The sequence below is a fragment of the Anarhichas minor genome, unplaced genomic scaffold (genome assembly GCF_050575085.1).
Source record: "Anarhichas minor isolate MPS153535 unplaced genomic scaffold, ASM5057508v1 ptg000027l, whole genome shotgun sequence".
In the NCBI taxonomy this organism is placed as follows: Eukaryota; Metazoa; Chordata; class Actinopteri; order Perciformes; family Anarhichadidae; genus Anarhichas; species Anarhichas minor.
The window spans coordinates 23,780,471-23,799,709 of NW_027466473.1; the positions used below are offsets into that span (position 1 = coordinate 23,780,471).

A 19,239-nucleotide genomic window follows, 5' to 3' on the forward strand; every position below is an offset into this window, starting at 1 on the left:
CTTTACGATGCACCAGCAGAAATAATAATAATAACTTTATTTATTCATACAGCACTTTTAAAAGTGTACAGAGTGCTTTAAATGACTTTACCTTTTGTTTACCATATTATAATGTACATTTTAATATTTTTTCTATTTTTAAATGATGTCTCATACTATTGCACTGTGTTTATTGTTATGCACTAATCACCTGGTCACATGGTCCTTGGATGTGTAACGTATTTAGCAATAAACAGTTCTGATTCTGACAAACAATAAAACCACAGAAAGCTCAACAGTGAGAGTTAAACTCTGATTAATGTATATTTTGGGGCCAATGATCAGTAAAATCTTAAAAGATCAATTCTAAAAACGATCCTGGAGCTGTTTGAGATATTAAATCAATATTTTGAAATGCTAAATCATTATTTAGAGATGTTAAACCATTATTATATACAACGTCATATTTTTAAATATTTTTTTAGTAAACAGTATGTTTTCATCACAGTGGTAGAGATGTGCTGCCATACATAACAGTTTGCGTGTGTCCATGTGTGTGTTTGTGTGCCTGTGAGCTTATCCTCAACTCTCGCGATAAGCAACGAGAACAGGCAAACGAGAAATCTACCATTCCATCAATCGAGGAAGCAGCTTTATTTCATCGGGCACAATAATAATGGCTGCTACCCAACAAATCCGTTTTCTTCGCCGTGAACCAGTCGACATTGGAGGCTCACCGATGTCTCGGTCGTCGGCCTGAAGCCGCCGTTACCTTCCGGTGAGATTAAATAACGCAGACTAACAACCGTTAGTCAGTCGCCCGGTTGACGGTTGATTGTGTTGCCCTGCAGCCAGCGCCAACCGGTTCCGCTATCTCGTGCCCTCGACGCTCCGAGCTGCCACCAAACTACACCCGAGATATGAGGGTTTTAACGATAAAACAACTCCCGGTCGACGATTAAAAAATGTTAAACATTGATTTTATACATTTTTGCGAATGTGTACACGCCATTCTTCAATTCGGAATGAGTAAAACAACACCAAGCAGTCTCTGTTGTAGTAAAAATGAGCTTTTTTAAACCAGCTTTTCTTCTGTTTCCTCACATCAGCGTGTGAGATTTGCTTGAAAATAAATGTTTTTAGGTGATTCAGATATTAGCTGAATTTACTATGATATCATGTGAATATAGAAGGAATAATCCGTAATATACCTGCAACCCTCATTGTACAACAATACCCTTAAAATGAGGAATATCTGAATGGAGTTTGGCGAGGCTGTGGCCTCATCGTGGATAATAGTGTCAGAATGAGTTTCATTTATCTGCGTTTATAATATTATAACGATGTGATGTAATAGGACATTGTTATTAGATGACACGTTCTTGTCCACAGAAGACATGGAGCTTCCAATAGTGTTCAGACCTGCAGTGATTAGTCGACAGAACCCTCAACTATATTAACAGTTAAATCATCTTTTAAGTAATATTCTCCTGTTAAATGTCATTAAATGATCTTTTCAGGCCCTCAAATACGGAGATCACCTGTTTCTCTCTGCTTTTCTGTCACATTAAAGTGAATATCTTTAACATTTTAAGACGTCCTCTTTGGCTTTGGGAAACTCTTATTGACATGTCTCACTATTTTCTGACATTTTTAGACAAACGATTAATTGTGAAAATAGCTGTCAGATTAATAAATAATGAAAATAATTGTTGGATGCAGCCTTAATTGGATGCATCATTTAATTGACAATAAGTCAGCTAATAGTAATAATACGTTCTGTTGTGTAATGCAGGACTTGATGAACCCCACAAGAGGAAATGTAAGCTTTTATTTTGAAGGGGTGATGCAGGCCTCTTGTTGCTGCAGTAGGAGTGATGTCATCATCCTCTGGGATGCTGTCATCATCGGCTCCATTTGTCAGACATGTCCACTATATCGTTACCTTTATTAATATTTATTAGCAGTATCCGTGTTGCAAAAAATATCCAAAAACATTTGGACACTAAATATGTTTAGTACCTTGTTTTTATTATATGTAGATTAAATACAATAATTGTTAGTGAGAAGTTAAGTTTAAAAGACAGAAGAGAGTCGCGCTCTGAATTAAACTGTTGACCTTCGACCTCTGCTGTCTCCGTAGTTGCTTCTCTCTTGGCGTGGCTGCTTACCCACAATGCACTGCCAGAGGGCCTTGTGTGTGTCTGACAGACCGATGTAACTGTTGTCTCCACGTCACCAGTCGGTCCGCATCACAAAAACACAGCCGGAAGGTATTTATATTTATTCATTTATTTATTTATTTTATTTATATATATATATTTATATATATATATGACACAGATCTCTCTTTATTTCCAGGTCCTGGTCGATCTTGTTCGTGGTCTCACTGACATCATGTCTAGCACAGGTGATCTACCAGGTGAGTGCCCAAACAAAGATCCATCAACGAGCAAAGTATTAATCAATTCATCTAAATAATGAAATAATTAGTAATTATAATTATTTATAAAAACGATGTAAAACCAATGATTGAATTTAAAAAACTACGGCTGTCACATTTCTCCAAATTTGAAGCCTGATTAAAAATATTGGTCTTAAATTTCCTTTTAAAGATGCAGAGAGAGAGTTCATTGTTCTTAAATCAGAAGGCTCTTTTATGGGACACGTGAGGAACATTTAAAACAAAAGGAGGACGTTAAAATGAAAAGATCTCTGACGTAGAGAGTCAGCCAAGTGTGTGACGTTAGTTTAAATCTGTTTGCTGCTTCTGCTCGTATTAAAAGCTGTTGTTGTTGTTGTTTGCAGCCATAGAGGATTCTGGGATGGGCGGGATGAGGCTCCCCATCGGGATGACCCGACGGGCCCTCAGCTACGACGACAACCTGGAGGCCCCCATGTCCACGCCCCCCCACGACATCAGCATCAACAACCTGTGGAGACGACCCGTCATACCGGAGAGGAAGTTCACTCGTCTGGCTGAGGTGAGAACTAACAAACACAGCTGCTGCCGAGGAAGACGCTGAGCGCAGATGATGAGGAAGATGCTGAGCGTAGATGATGAGGAAGACGCTGAGCGTAGATGATGAGGAAGACGCTGAGCGTAGATGATGAGGAAGACGCTGAGCGTAGATGATGAGGAAGACGCTGAGCGTAGATGATGAGGAAGACGCTGAGCGTAGATGATGAGGAAGACGCTGAGCGCAGATGATGAGGAAGACGCTGAGCGCAGATGATGAGGAAGACGCTGAGCGCAGATGATGAGGAAGACGCTGAGCGCAGATGATAATGAGGAAGACGCTGAGCGTAGATGATGATGAGGAAGACTGAGCGTAGATGATGATGAGGAAGACTGAGCGTAGATGATGATGAGGAAGACGCTGAGCGTAGATGACGAGGAAGACGCTGAGCGCAGATTGAGGAAGATGCTGAGCGTAGATGATGAGGAAGACGCTGAGCGCAGATGATGAGGAAGACGCTGAGCGTAGATGATGAGGAAGACGCTGAGCGCAGATGATGAGGAAGACGCTGAGCGTAGATGATGAGGAAGACGCTGAGCGTAGATGATGAGGAAGACGCTGAGCGCAGATGATGAGGAAGACGCTGAGCGCAGATGATGAGGAAGACGCTGAGCGCAGATGATGAGGAAGACGCTGAGCGTAGATGATGAGGAAGACGCTGAGCGCAGATGATGAGGAAGACGCTGAGCGTAGATGATGAGGAAGACGCTGAGCTTAGATGATGAGGAAGACGCTGAGCGCAGATGATGAGGAAGACGCTGAGCGTAGATGATGAGGAAGACGCTGAGCTTAGATGATGAGGAAGACGCTGAGCTTAGATGATGAGGAAGACGCTGAGCGTAGATGATGAGGAAGACGCTGAGCGTAGATGATGAGGAAGACGCTGAGCTTAGATGATGAGGAAGACGCTGAGCGTAGATGATGAGGAAGATGCTGAGCGTAGATGAGGAAGACGCTAAGCGTAGATGATGAGGAAGACGCTGAGCGTAGATGACGAGGAAGACGACGCTGAGCGTAGATGACGAGGAAGACGACGCTGAGCGTAGATGACGAGGAAGACGCTGAGCGTAGATGACGAGGAAGACGCTGAGCGTAGATGACGAGGAAGACGCTGAGCGTAGATGACGAGGAAGACGCTGAGCGTAGATGACGAGGAAGACGCTGAGCGTAGATGACGAGGAAGACGCTGAGCGTAGATGACGAGGAAGACGCTGAGCGTAGATGACGAGGAAGACGCTGAGCGTAGATGACGAGGAAGACGCTGAGCGTAGATGACGAGGAAGACGCTGAGCGTAGATGACGAGGAAGACGCTGAGCGTAGATGACGAGGAAGACGCTGAGCGTAGATGACGAGGAAGACGCTGAGCGTAGATGACGAGGAAGACGCTGAGCGTAGATGATGAGGAAGACTCTGAGCGTAGATGATGAGGAAGATGCTGAGCGTAGATGATGAGGAAGATGCTGAGCGTAGATGATGAGGAAGACTCTGAGCGTAGATGATGAGGAAGACTCTGAGCGTAGATGATGAGGAAGACTCTGAGCGTAGATGATGAGGAAGATGCTGAGCGTAGATGATGAGGAAGACGCTGAGCGTAGATGATGAGGAAGACTGAGCGTAGATGATGAGGAAGACGCTGAGCGTAGATGATGAGGAAGACTCTGAGCGTAGATGATGAGGAAGACGCTGAGCGTAGATGATGAGGATGATGTTTTATTTTTATCTCACCAGGAGGATGAGAGCGGTGCGGTGAGTCAGTCTACGGTGGCAGACAGCGCCCCCTCCAGGGCACCAGCTGTGGTGAAAGCCAAGGCCTCCTCCGTCATCATGAACTCTCTCATCACCAGTATGTGAGCTCTGTTGACTCCCAGATGTTCTGATCGTTATTCTCTCTGTGATATGAAGTTCTGCTCCTCTATAGAAACAGAACCATGGGGACCAGAAGTAGAGAACTAGAACATGTCTCATTCATAAGTCATTAACAACCATTTCATTCTTTTTAAATACACCTTTTGAATGTTTGATCTTTAAACATTGTCTCTTTATTTTAACTGTCTCTCTCAGAGCAGACTCAGGACAGCGTCTACAGGTTTGAGCAGAGGGCGGGGCTTACCGACACCAGCTACACCCCCCACAAAGGCCTCACCGCCGAGGAGACCAGGGTCCACCACCGCATGCCCGAGTCCCTCCAGGTGAATCATGGGAAACGTTAGAAACTTAAAGGCCAAGACGTAAAAGGCTTAAATCAGTAGTACACCTGTAGTACACCTGTAGCTGGTCGGCTGCTTGGTGATGTCATCACTAAAGACGGAATGTTGTTGTTGTTTAGAAACTGCAGATTCAGAGTTTGGAGGCCAGAGAAGATCGACAGAGCTCCTCAACTCAGTCCACTCCATCCAGCACTCCTCACAGCTCCCCAAAGCAGCACCGCAGGTACACACACACACACACACACACACACACACACACACACACACACACACACACACACACAATCCATCTTGATCAGAAACACTGAAAACCTTTAAGCTGTTTAACACTTTGTGTGTGTGTGTGTGTGTGTGTGTGTGTGTGTGTGTGTGTGTGTGTGTGTGTGTGTGTGTGTGTGTGTGTGTGTGTGTGTGTGTGTGTGTGTGTGTGTGTGTGTGTGTGTGTGTGTGTGTGTGTGTGTGTGTGTGTGTAGGGGCTGGTTCGGCAGCACCAGCTCAGAGGTGAGCTCCACTAACAGCAGTGTGGACCTCGGTGGCTCTGAGTCGGCGGTGGAGCGGTGGAGCGTGTTCGGACCGCGGCCGCTCGTCCACAAGTCGACCTCTGACCTGGGATCCGACCCCACGGCCTCAGGTAACCAGCACCGCCCCGCTGTGGGACTCTCAATCTGTACTCAGAGTTTAGAGACGTCCCCTCTCTTTGTTCTGGAAAAAACATAAAAAGGAAACGTCCAGAATTTTGGTTAATGGGTGAACACATGAACTTAGGACCGACGGTAAACACGGAGCTTTAAAAGCAAACTTTAGTGTCAGTTTGTTCGCTGAGAAACAACGTTCCTCTTCTCACACGAAGGACGATTCAGTCTGGAAACTATCAAAGTCTTTGTTACAACATGACTTTAGGTAAGTCATTTCAGACGGGACACGTCTTTCAGACTAGTGGAACGTTTATAATAACTAATAATAATTCTTGATGTCAGTAATACTATTTTCAATTATTTTCATTATCTTTTTTTTTTCCCAGCAGGCTTTGCGCTGCAGGCGTACCGCGGCGCCCATAAGCCGACGCCCATGGAGGTGATGAAGTCGTCGGCCACGCGGCTCGCCGACGGCACCGCCGCTCAGCAGGTGAACCCTCCCAAGATGGAGATCCCCACCGTGGAGGCTCGCCGGCAGGGAGCGCGACCTCACAAGCTGAAGCCCAGAGACATGAACGTCCTCACGCCCTCCGGATTCTGAGACAGCGCACGTCTCATCAAAGGTCCCATGAAATGTAATCACGTCGTCAACTCTGCTTTATTACAACTTGGGTCTCATTTTCGTAGTTTTGTACGTCCTTCCTGTTGGAGAATAATAACATTGTGCTCAACGAGGTAATCGCTCGCCGTGTTTCCATCGACGCGTTTTGAACATCGCGTTAGAAAAGAAACGTCTTTAACGTTCGCTCGAGGTGCTTTTTGAAACGTTTTTCACAAATAACTTGTGACGTCTCGAACGTTTAACTCACAATTACAACTCGACCGATTTGAAACAAATTCCTGAAGACTTTCTCTGATTGGTCGGCCAAGACGACTCAAAGCTCTACTTCTTCTTCTACTCTGTTTGCTGGCGGATTACAGATTAGTCGTCAACTATTAAATCAATCTGCAACTCTTTTGATCATCAATTCATTGGTTTGAGTATATTTTTTTAAAGAGAGTTAAATGTGGATGTTTTCTGGTTACTGAATGCCTTTTGAGTTGTGACATTTGAAGACGTCATCGTGGGCTTTGTTTCCTTTTATTCACCAAATAATCTTGAATTTCAGCCCTGCGGCCGAGTGTATTCGCTCCAGACCAGTTGATGGAAATGCGGTTTTGTTTCTCGTGACATTTCAAACGTTTTCTTGACTGAAATGGAAACTTGGCGACTGTTATCTGGGATGTTGGCGACGTTACCTAAAGGAAATCTGACAAAACAAGTTGTAAATAAACGTATTTAGCAGGAAAAAACTCAACAAAGTCCTCGTCCATTCTGCATGTTGCGCTGTCGTTACAACATGCTACGTTTTTAACAACTTCCCATCTCCATCTTTGAGGCGTTTACTGTGTTACTTGGCTGCAAAAAGAAGAATCCTACTTTCCCTTGACCCTCGGTCTTGTTACTGTTACAGCTGCAGCATGCTGGCAGTGGCTGATCCTCGTATGTAGTGAAGATGACGGTGGTCCTTGTTTAAAATGATCCTCTGTTTAAAAAAAAAAAAAGCACTTTATTCCTCCTAAACATGCTCGATTAGCCTCTCGTGTTACACATTCCTCCAGGATGCAAGTCAATGTGAGAAAAGCTACTGTGTTGATAGTCTGTCTTCTTAAAGGGACATTTCAATAAGCAGGCTGGAATAAAACACATTCCTAAAGTGTAGTTTAACAAATCAAACCAAGAGAACAAAGAAAAGATTGTCTCAGGAAATCCTGCTCACTGAAACGTTCCACTTATTGTTTTGTGTTACAGATGTTTTAATTTATAGGTTGTTTGTTTTTTACATTCCGCTGTAGTAACAGATTTAGTTTGTTTTGTGATTGCTGGTTTCAATCGAAGGAGACAAGAACTCAAAAGAAGAAGAAGGTTTAAAGACTGTTTTCAGTGTGTGAGCGCCGTCAACGTGTGGCCTCTGTTTTCTACCGGTCTGACGGTCAATGATGAAGGGCTCCACATGGGTTTGGGTGCAAATCGACTGAAGAGATAAAACGGTGCTGCATCCTGCAGAAGCCTTGTGTCACAAAGTGAAAGAGTATTTTTTTCTCTGTGCAAAGGAAACGTTGAGAACACAGACATTTCTGCAGCGCTAGCTGAATGCTAACGAGGGTTCTGCGAGATGACGTGAATCTTCGTAGCGCTCAATGATTTCCACCCGTCAAAGTAAATGAAGCACCCGGCTGATTGTTGTTGTTTCACTCTGATTTGATTATTTGCTCAATATGACTGAGCAGTTTGAAGTAAACCTCTGCTGACAGATGTTGAACATTCCTGAACCCTCAGCAGCTGTAAATATTAAAATATGACTGTTTCCTCTCAGTTAAAGTTTATGTTCGCTGTGTTTAAAGTGTGACACTCCCCTTTAAATCTCTCCCTGACTGGAGAATCACATCTGAATCTGTACGGTTGTGACGTTTTCTGTTCGTCTGGTCAATATTTTTCCAGTTGATGGCAAAGAGACCTTGTCCTTGGTTTATACAGTCTCTGTACACTTTGAAATTTCACAATAAATGTTACGTTGTCATCAGAAAAACAAAGAGTCGGTGTTTTATTTCAACCTGTTTTGCACAATATCTCCACTCGGAACTGTTTATTTCCATTTAAATATTCACTGTGGATCTGTAGACATTTATTTCAGCCTCAGTTCACCAGTGAATACAGAAACAAACAGGTTCAACACATGAGGAACTGTTTGTGTGTAACTGAGTTTATTTTCCTTGTAAAGTGTCAGAAGTGTTTCATGCAGAGTGAACCGCACTCAAACTGTAAAAACTAAAACCTCTCCATCATCTGCTGCAGTGCAGTCAGTCGAGTTCCTGAAGACAAGTCATTTAGAAACAGCATCCCGTCGTTTCATTATTATTATAGTGAATAACAGTGTGTAGACGGTTGATTCACAGATCTGCGTCTTTAAGTAGACCAGATCGCTCCAGCGTATATTAGCGGACCACTTAGGAGATAACACTTGGATCACTTGCAGGAAATGAAAAGTTTGTATTTTAAATACGTTAAAAAGACAAGTGTCTACTTTTAATTTAGTGTTGGTTCTGTTGGTCCCTGTGGACTAAAGTGGTAGTGTCTCCGGGCACCAGAGTCCCTTTAGAAAACCTCATTTTACTGCAGCAGGGTCTGACAGTCTGCTCCTCTCAGTCCTGGTTCTGGTTCTCCCGTGCCTTCCTTCCCTCCAGCGGGTCCAGCAATAAGTCCTGGGTCTCCAGCAGCGTGGTGTTGGTGTTGACTCCCAGAGAGGAGAAGCTCTACTCCTGGAGGAGGAGGAGGAGGAGGCGCTGCTGCTGCCGGGAGCTGAGCTCTCCTCCCTCCGGATCTGGGTCTGTCCACGGTGGACCGGTCTCTGCTGGAGTCTGAGCTGAAGGAGTTTCTGGTGAACCTGCATGAGTTCATCTGGTTTCACCAGAATCCGACCCGGTGGCCCCGATGACGAGCATCAAGAATAACTCTATAGAAACAGACCATCTTCTCTCTGATGGTCTCTGTACTGATGGAGGTCTGATAGAGGATCAGGACTAAACGGAGACTGGTTCAGGACCAGATAAAAGTTCCTCACAGTAACTTTAAGTTCTCTAAAGCCTATCGCTGACAACACAACTTCAGAGACTGAAACCCTTGTGTCTGAACGCTATCCCTGCTTTTTTCCGTCACAACAGATTGTCTAGTTTAAGCTTCTTGACCTCGTCAACTGTCCAAGACGATACCAACGTCAATGTTTGGTTAAGTATGTTGGAGACGAGTCTGAGAGAGTCTGAGCGTTACCAAATAAGATTGTCAAAAAAACTGGAGTGGGGAAGGTGAGAGGCAGCGAATTCTCCTGAACAACGAAACTGACGGCAAAGACCCGCATTAGTGCTCCCTGTGTTATGTGCACACAAAGGACGGAATGATGGACTCTGAGCTTGAATTCTGGCATCATGCACTCCAGTTGCAGCAACTGACAGTAAACCTCATCTGAGATCAGATGTTAAGTACAGCAGTTCTGACATCTTGAAAAGTCTGGACAAGGCCTTTGTTTTCCTTCCTCTTCCAGATCTCGGTTGTTCAGGAACAGTTTAGAATTAGGTTTGTTTTCTCAAAGGTTACGGTTTATGTTGAATAATACCTCAACTTGCAAGAAGACACTCAGAGGGTCCATCAGTTGCTCCAGCAAACCAATCCGACATACGTCCACACCGGCTCTTCAAATTCAAACCATCTGAAAAACCCGTGAACTGAACCTCTTCGGCCCGAGGCTACCTGATTGAAATGACAAACAACCGTCTTATTTCTTCAGATTGTCTTCTGGATCGGACAACAACTCCTTTAATTCCTTACCCTCACTTAGTCTTTTCCTTCTGGGTTTGATGCCTCCACGATCTGCCTTCATGATCGATTTCCAATCATCCTCTTTCACACTGTGTTATCCGACCGATCCACACACTTCGAAAGAATCTTTCCATCCGTCTTCAGAGACTCCCTCCTCCTCTTCCTCCTTCATTCCCTCCTCTTCTCTTGGCCTCTCCATACATCTGGAAGAAGAGCTCCATCTCCCTCTGCAGCGTGTCGTTTCGGAGGTCGGCGTCCTCTTTGGCCCGCTCCATGTTGCGGATCTTGATCTCAGCGATGCTTCGGCTGCGCTTCTGCCGCTCCAGACTGACCCGCAGTACCGCAACCTGCCGCTCCAGGACGTCGTTGCAGCGCTCCAACCTGCCGTAAACACACATATACCAAATAGTACATACATTTTTGCAACAAACACTAGAGACATGTAGCATTTGTGAAAGTATTTATATATAAATTATATATTATATTCCTCCTTGTGCTGGTGTCTCACCTCTGTATCCTGGTCTGGTGCTCGGCCTTATGCCGGGCCATCTGATGCCGCAGCTTGGCCAGGAGTGAGTGAGCGTCCCCAGGCTGTGACTCTGGCTCGGGCCCCTGGAGGTCTGGAGGTACGGAGGGGAGGAACACCTCTGAGCTGCCCGTACTGAGAGGGCTGTCACTGGGCGCGGAACAGGATGCTGGGGAGTTAGGGTGGTGGACGTCGTCATCAGCGCCGTCATAATTGTCTTCATCGTTATCATCATTGTCGTTGCCATCTTCGTGATCGTCATTATCGCTGTTTTCTTCTTCTGCCACCTGACTTGAAGTTATCAGTGTCTTTAGTGATACGTCAGGACTAACCGTGGCCAAAGCCTCACCGCCCTCGTCCAATGGTAGAACCTCACAGGAAGACCATGAAGACAAGGAGTCCCTTGTATGCCCGGCCTCCTCCAGCTCCTCCTGCTCTCCAAAAGGTCCGATATGGCCTCCTGGATCGTTGCTTTCAAAATGCTCGCCATCCTCCATCCTGTGACGTAGAGACACTCTGTCCAGGTTGTCGTAGGCAGAAAGGTTGCTGTCCTCTTGAGCCTCACTGCTTCCCCCGCTGGCAGTTCCTGGCACCACACCATCTTCACCAGAGCTCCAGAAACCAGTGCCTGCCTCTCCTGTGCCAGGCCAAGCCTTTGCCCAGCTCATGGGAGTCGGTCTGGGCTTGGAGCTGTCTGGTGGTGGGTCTTGTAGGCTGTTTGAAGAGGCTTGAACATTTGCAGTGGATGGTCCTTGCCCAGCATGGCGCTGGTGATAATCTATGTTGTGTAGGTTAGAGTCGTGCTGAAGGGGCTGACTGGAGGGAGGCAGGGGGTAGAAGCAGTTCTCTGGGTGGGAGGAGGTGTACCGATGGCCGAGAAATCTCTTCTGACCAGAGGACAAGTCGGATTTGGCAGCGACAGAGAAGACGTAGCTAAAGAAAGCAAAGGAAACTAAGGTTAGACTTTCAAGATGATCCACTGAGGGGCCGATCACAACGAGACGCGTCGCAACAAGCGTGGCCGCTTCAAAAACACCCCTTGGCAAAGCGAGTCGGGCAAATCAAATGTAAATAACAGGGGAAATGATTGGTTGCAGGCATCGAGGTCTTGCTGTTGAATGAGGAGGAGGGGGAAATTATATAGTTCATCGTAATTAACTATCGTTAAAATCAATGTCCGTTCTTACCACATCTACAGGCATAAAAACAGGAAGTCAGTGGTAAAGTAGTAAAGATCTCGGTGTGATCAGCTCCTAAGAGATTTGTTTTAGAACTAATCATTTCACGAGCAAGGACCAACATCACAACAAGATGTGATAAAAGGTTTTATTATGCACGGTAGAATTATATATTGAGGATTGATGGATGTGATAAAAAAGAATCGTATATGAAGAAAAGGTTGTTGGTTCGGCATGTCAAGGACACAAGTGTAGAGGTCTAGAAAAAAGAGGAGACTCAATAATGGGGATCCATTTCTTGACTCCGTTCTCACTTCCAACTCATGGTCAGTGGCCCTTGGCATCTGATACCAACGGCACCCTTTAGAGTCTGTATAAGACCAGGCGGCAACCTCCGGGTCTGAAAAGTGAAGCCAACGCAGAAGTGCCTAAAACTTGCATTCTTTCTAACGGCCATCAGGGGGCGGCTCCTCTGGTTGCAAAAAGAAGTGGCTCAACCCTTCGTTTTGCTTCTGGTTGCAAGAAGAAGAAAAATGCTGAAGCTGTAGGCTTCATAACGTCAGAGCATCCAACATATTATAAAAGGCATGGAGATCTGTGTCAATGGATGACAAACACAGGACTTGCACCAAGGAGACCACTGTTCATGTCCCATGTAAAACCAAGTCACAGTAAACTTATTTTACCATAGTTTTGTTATGAACTAACATACTTAACTAACACCACGTAACAAACGTACTTATTTGAACCCAAACCACAATGGTTAGGCGACGGTAGCTCAGTGGTAGAACGGGTCGTCCATGGTGTCCTTGTCCTTGGACCCCAAATTGCTCCCGAATGGGTAGATAGTCATAAAGGACAGGTAGCACTTGCATGGTAGCCATCAGTGTATGAAATGGTGAATGACATTTAGTGTTTAAGCGCTTTAAGTGGTCGGAAGACTAGAAAAGCGCAACACAAGTCTGTTTACCTAAACCTAAACCTAACCAAGTTAACCTAAAAACAAACTATTTTTTCTAAATAAATCTATGTTGGAAGTTTATTTTGAAAGACACTTTTCGTGTGACAAGCAGAAACTGACACGACATCCCCGAATCGTCCAAAACTGACGCTAGAGCGCTGTAGTTTGAAGCGTAGGGCCACTGTCCAAGCGACGCATTTGACGCGCTTGGAGTGAGAATGTGTTGGTCTCTTCTATCTATGCGTCCTTGAGTTTTTCCAGTTGGGCTCAATTTTGAAAGGACCAGAACGTTTGCTAGCTGCCACATCACCCAGACAGACCATGTGAGTGCATGAGATGTTACCTGGGGTTCTGTTGGTCTGCGGCGGGCTGCCCCGGCTCTCTGGAGCGCTCCATGATGAGAGGCATCGACAGCTGGCGGAGGCAGGGCGACGGGTGGAGATGAGGCTGCCTCAGAGCACTCGGTGAATGATGCAAACCTCGTGGTGGACGGGTGGAGAGTGTCGGGGGGATTTTGGCAAACAGAGACTCGTGCTCTCTCATCAGCTCCAGCATCAGCACCTGGACCAGCGCTGCACCTAGGAAACAGAGAGAAAGATTCAGATGTTCTTCAAAGAACCCTACTGGTTCTCTCAGGTGGCAAACACCACGACAATGGTTGTTTCAAATCTCACTTATCACTTTCGAGAGCTAATTGGTAAGCACACTTAATATCGTTCTAATGAGACTTTTTATTTGAGTACAAAATCTTTCAAATTAATCTGATGAAATTAGTTATTTTCTTTAAAAAAAAAAAAGTAGATCCATGTTCCTTGCCAACATAAAATACTACTTTTTTTCAACCCTGTCTCTTAAAAAATGACATTTCCAAACAGATTACAGTCACAGTTTGAAACGTTGTAAAGTGGGTGAACTGACAAAAACATCTAACAAAACTACTTGTTTAGATTTTGGAAAAAACATGATGGTTTGACTTAACATTACTACGAAATTGAAACAAAACAAAACAAAAACATATCAAAAGTACAACTTAGTTATATGTAGGCATCACAAGTACTTGGTCATGTTTAGGTAACAAAACGTGGTTTCAAAAATAATAATTCATCATTCTTATGGTTCTGTCTACCTCCCATGAGGCTTTGTGGGTCTTCAGCTTTGGCTCGGAGGATGTTTGGTCCGAATACAGTGGCCAAGTTCTGTCCGCTCATCTTGTTACTACTGGAGTAACTCTGGACCTCATTTAAAAACCTACACACACACACACACACACACACACACACACACACACACACACAAAAGATAATTAATACTATTTCAAGTTTATGACAATTACACCCAATAATTCACAACTTCGTCAATAATGTTCTTCTTGTTGAGGTTAGAAAGCCTCAGAAACATTTGCAGTACTTTACTGTAATTAAGAAGAAAAACTTTATTTTAATTATGATAAATTCTGATGAGTTTTTTTATATACAGAATTCTATTAAATAGAAATATGCAAATGCATTTAAACAAACCAAGTAAGTTTAAACAAGAAATGTGGCTACAAACTGTCCATCTATAGTAAAGTCTTCTTACTGGCAGATAAAGTTGAGTAGGTTGAAGTTTGCAACTGGCAACTCGTGAATAAGATTCCTCACTTCTGCCAAAACCTGAGTGAGGAAGAAGATGGGAGTCAATACATCACCGCGAACAGGTTTCTAGGTGGTGATAAGCTGCTCTTTAAAGTCACTGTGAGGAACTTTTATTTTGTGTTAATTTTGGCATCCTTTTGGAAAACCTCTCATTTTACTGCAGCTGTCTGACAGTCTGCTCCTCTCAGTCCTGGTTCTGGTTCTCCTGTGACTCTCTTCCCTCCAGTGGGTCCAGCAATACGTCCTGGGTCTCCTGCAGCGTGGTGTCGGTGTTGGCGACTGCAGGTCCAAGGCTGCAGGTGAAGTCGGACCTGGGTCTGTCCACGGTGGACCGGTCTCTGCTGGAGGATCTGGGTCTGTCCACGGTGGACCGGTCTCTGCTGGAGGATCTGGGTCTGTTCACGGTGGACCGGTCTCTGCTGGAGGATCTGGGTCTGTCCACGGTGGACTGGTCTCTTCTGGAGGATCTGGGTCTGTCCACGGTGGACCGGTCTCTGCTGGAGGATCTGGGTCTGTCCACGGTGGACCGGTCTCTGCTGGAGTCTGAGCTGAAGGAGTTTCTGGTGAACCTGCATGATTTCATCTGGTTTCACCAGAATCTGACCCGGTGGCTCCGATGACTAGCATCAAGAATAACTCTATAGAAACAGACCATCTTCTCTCTGATGGTCTCTTTACTGATGGAGGTCTGATAGAGGATCAGGACTAAACTGAGACTGGTTCAGGACCAGCTGAAAGTTCCTCACAGTAACTTTAACCAATGAACTGTTGTGTTGGTTACCAGTGTGCGATCACTCGACAGCTTCTGACCACAGAGCAGGAAGTCCTGGTAGCGTCTGTAAGGAACCAGAGGCTCCGGCAGCTGTCTGAGGTAGAGCTTCAGCAGTGACGCCACCGTGTGGACGTCTGTGCTACTGCAGGAAGAAAACACACAGCAAGTTCACTTCTTTCACCCTTTGAAGGAACAAGTGGTCACAAAACAAAAAGAGGATGCATTGTACCTGTCGAAGGACGGCCTCTCTCCTGCATCAAAGGCCTCCTGCAGCTCTTTGACCAGACTGGCCTGTCCCGGCTGGCGGAACAAGCACACTTCGTGCAGCCCGCGCTCCCGGATGAAGTTCACGCACTGCTCCACCACCAGAGGAACCAAGCGCACCCCGTAACGTCGCTCGTACAGCACCGTCTCCTCCAGACGCTGACCAAAGACTCCTGCAAGGGAGGAAGGATTCAGTGGGATTCCTCTCTGGAGCCGTCACATCCAATCAGAAACAAGGTGACTGGGCAGGTAAGGTGAAGGAGGAGGTGTAATGTGCTGTCCAGTACACTGGAGCAAACGTATTTAAGGCAACAAACTTCATTAGAAGACTAACATTTTGACACCAAGTGCTTCTTTATCAGATAAATAAATCACGTTCCTTTAAAGAATAACTAAACCTCCCAAACCAGTTTATTGTCAGCTGAAAACCAATGTGTTGTTGATGGATTAGGTCCTTCGTCCCCATCAGGTTCTCCGGTTCTGCTGAGTGAAGTCAAAGCTTCATGTTTTAAAGCTGCATTCTCTCTAGTGTCCACCAGGGGGCGACTCCTCTGGTTGTATAGAAGTCTATGAGAAAATGACTCTACTTCTCTCTTGATTTATTACCTCAGTAAACATTGTAAACATGAGTTTATGGTCTCAATCTCTAGTTTCAAGTCTTCTTCAATACAGCATGATGTTCATTTAGTACATTATGGTCCATTTAGAGTCAAACAGACCATAAAGCAGGGGATGCTTTAGGGCGGGGCTACACAGTGATTGACAGGTCTCTAGCACTGTGTTCCAGTCTCAGAGTTGTTTGCGTTTTTGTTTGTTTTTGTCTTACAACTTTAACTCTTTCACAGTGTGTTGTCAGTTCATGAAAGTTAACTGTAGCATTTTGGTCGCCTAAAGAACGTCTTATTCAGCGTTTCGGTGCTTAGCTCCGCCCTCTCGTGTCACTTCTGGTTCCAAAAAAAACAAGATCGCGACGGGCAAAATGTTGAACTTGAGGCTAGAAAACTGTAGTCCACAAACTAATGGGTGACATCACGGTGACTATGTCCACTTCCTATATACAGTCCCAAAATCTTGGAGTAACATGCTAGACTTTCAAAATAAGAGCCCAAGAAAGAGTGTTGTTTCTCTCTGCTCTTGTGTAGCGTAAGTTGTCTGAACACATTTCCTGTTCTTATTCTGCTGCAGACAACGTGAGAGTGGTTGCATTTGTGTGTGTGTGTGTGTGTGTGTGTGTGCGTGCTTGCATGCACACCTGTGAAAGGGATCCAGACTCCCTTGTTGAGGCTCTTCAGCCACTCGTCACCTTGCCCGGCGCTGTTAGAGAGGAAGAAGTAGGATCCTGGGCTGGCCAACACGTCTCTGTTTCCTGTTCGCACACACCGAGTCTTTAGAGGTTATTCAAAATGCAAACTAATGTATTAGTGAAGTTATTTCAACGTGTTTGACCAGTTTGCATATAAGTGTTTCCTGCTTTGGTTCGAATCAGAGAAACCAGAAGCAAGTAGACAAACGTAGTCCAATAAATCTTTACATTAGTCAGAAAGAAGATGTGATGTGGAAGCACCCCCCCCCCCCCCCCCCCCCCCATCACATGTCCCATCATGCTCCACTGTCTGTCCTCCTCAAAGTCATATCAAACACACACACACACACATGCATGTACAGTATGTATGAAGAAAACCCTGAGTCAGCATTTAACAGATGTCACTGAAGGACAACACACACAGGGCTGGAGTTCTGAAAGGGATTAACAAATAACGTGTGTGTGTGTGTGTGTGTGTGTGTGTGTGTGTGTGTGTGTGTGTGTGTGTGTGTGTGTGTGTGTGTGTGTGTGTGTCACCTTTGTGGCCTGTGCTGTCATGTTTCCAGGACTTGAAGCAGCTGAGTCCCATGCTGTAGATGCTCGGCGCGAAAAATTACACACGACGACGATGTGAACGATGTTTTTTTAGTTTTCTTTTTGTTTTTGCAGACTTGAGAAAGTTTAGCAGCGGTGCATAAAAAAAGGCGTCACTTATGATTTTCTTTCTGTCGCCACCATGAAGAGTAGAAGCACTTAGTGTTGGTTTCTAACATCCTGGGAGGTGTGAAGAGTCGTTCCTTGGAAGAAAAATCCTTAAAACAAATGGTGGATTTAGATAATTAACTGCAGGTTCCACCTTAAAAGATGGATTCAAGTAGAGATGATGTCTTTTTGCAGAGAGGTCCTCTATAGATGTTTGACTTCCTGCCAAATATTGTATTAGAGGAAGTTAAAAAAGAGGTTATTTGTGGATTTAGTGCCTTTATAAGAGATTCTAGTTGAATAATCAGCATTTAAGATATTTTAGAGGCTGAAAACCTTTTTTTAAAAAGGTGAGAGGAGAGTGAATATTTAAAGCTTAACGAGAGGTTCCAGGTTTTTAACTGCAAAAATACAGGAACACAAAGGCCTTAAAAAGAGATTTAAACATTATTTATTATTTTGCAGATGTTGAAACTTGCAGAGATGTTCCTGCATGCTAACCTCAAGTTAGCCTTGAGAGGATGGTGCAGGTTTTTAGAAGGTCTCCCATCATTAGAAAGAGCACACAGGATATGATGTATAGGTGTTCACGAGAGCTTTTAAAAGGAGATCTTTGATTGCAGGGTCACACCTTTTCAGGAGGAGAAGTTCTTCAAAAGAGGAGTTTCGTGATGTGAAGAGAACTTCCTGTTTTTTTTATATGGAGAGAAAAGTCCCAGGATGTTGCAACCTTTCCCCAACTCTTCTTGAAGTATTCTTAAGATGTAGTTTCCTCCTCCTCTCCTTGATCACATCCATCGGCCCCGGATGGACTTCATGAAACTGTCTCCGGGTTTCCCTAAAGCACCGGGAGTGAGATCTCTGACATTTGCTTCCTATCTTTGGAGAACATCATGCTGGCTGTCTCCCTGCACGAAGACACTTAATCAGCATTATTCTCTATATTTTTATATTTCTATATTATAAAACAAAAAGTGAAATCATCCTGATGTCTCGTCCATCGTCTCGTGAGGACGGAGACGTCTTCCCTGCTCCCTCGTCTCCCTCTCTGTCCTCTGCTTCATTAGCTCCATCTGAAATGTCCTCGTCTTCGTCATCCCCCCGGTCCCTCTTCTTCTTCTTCTTCCTCTCCTCCGTCCCTTTTTTCTCCCCCGTCTCTCCCACCGTTGTCCCTCTCTCTTTGTCCCCGTCTAGCTCGTCCTTCTGTCTTGTTCCCACTATCCTCACCCCTCTCTCTCTCTGTCTCTCTCTCCCTCTCGCTGTTTCCCAGCAGCGTGTGTGCCCCCTTGTTGCCCCCCTCCCCATTTACCTCATCAATAACCATGCTGTGTGTGTGTGTGTGTGTGTGTGTGTGTGTGTGTGTGTGTGTGTGTGTGTGTGTGTGTGTGTGTGTGTGTGTGTGTGTGTGTGTGTGTCTGAAGGCTGTGCATTAGGAAAATTGGTTCTCTGCGACGCAGCGCTGTTTTACCAAAGTAATCACAGCTGATGGTGAGAGAGAGAGAGAGAGAGAGACACAGAGAGAGACAGAGAGACAGAGAGAGACATAGAGAGAGAGAGAGACAGAGAGACAGAGAGAGAGACATAGAGAGAGAGAGAGAGACAGACAGACAGACAGACAGACAGACAGAGAGAGAGAGATGATC

At 45.0% G+C, this 19,239-nt stretch overlaps 2 protein-coding genes across 3 annotated transcripts; one reads left to right on the plus strand and one right to left on the minus strand.

Moving 5' to 3' along the window:
* The first annotated feature begins 577 nt into the window (after window positions 1-577).
* On the plus strand, window positions 578-8,476 carry kiaa1191 (KIAA1191 ortholog). Of its 2 annotated transcripts, none has more exons than XM_076101744.1 (9): window positions 578-757; window positions 2,123-2,252; window positions 2,341-2,401; window positions 2,788-2,963; window positions 4,729-4,843; window positions 5,062-5,189; window positions 5,327-5,430; window positions 5,681-5,838; window positions 6,229-8,476. In XM_076101744.1, the coding sequence occupies exons 3-9, from the start codon at window positions 2,377-2,379 to the stop codon at window positions 6,441-6,443; spliced, it is 921 nt and encodes a 306-aa protein (XP_075957859.1). In that variant the 5' UTR covers window positions 578-757; window positions 2,123-2,252; window positions 2,341-2,376; the 3' UTR covers window positions 6,444-8,476. The 2 variants fall into 2 exon arrangements, with proteins under 2 accessions (XP_075957859.1, XP_075957860.1); XM_076101745.1 differs by having other exon boundaries at window positions 6,232-8,476.
* Window positions 8,477-10,396: 1,920 nt separating this feature from the next.
* Window positions 10,397-17,483, minus strand: LOC142960012 (rho GTPase-activating protein 24). Its single transcript, XM_076101580.1, has 9 exons — window positions 17,432-17,483; window positions 16,844-16,957; window positions 15,557-15,764; window positions 15,337-15,469; window positions 14,500-14,573; window positions 14,048-14,169; window positions 13,265-13,499; window positions 10,765-11,715; window positions 10,397-10,637 (listed from the first exon to the last, which is right to left on the minus strand). The coding sequence occupies exons 1-9, from the start codon at window positions 17,481-17,483 to the stop codon at window positions 10,397-10,399; spliced, it is 2,130 nt and encodes a 709-aa protein (XP_075957695.1).
* Between the last annotated feature and the right edge of the window lie 1,756 nt (window positions 17,484-19,239).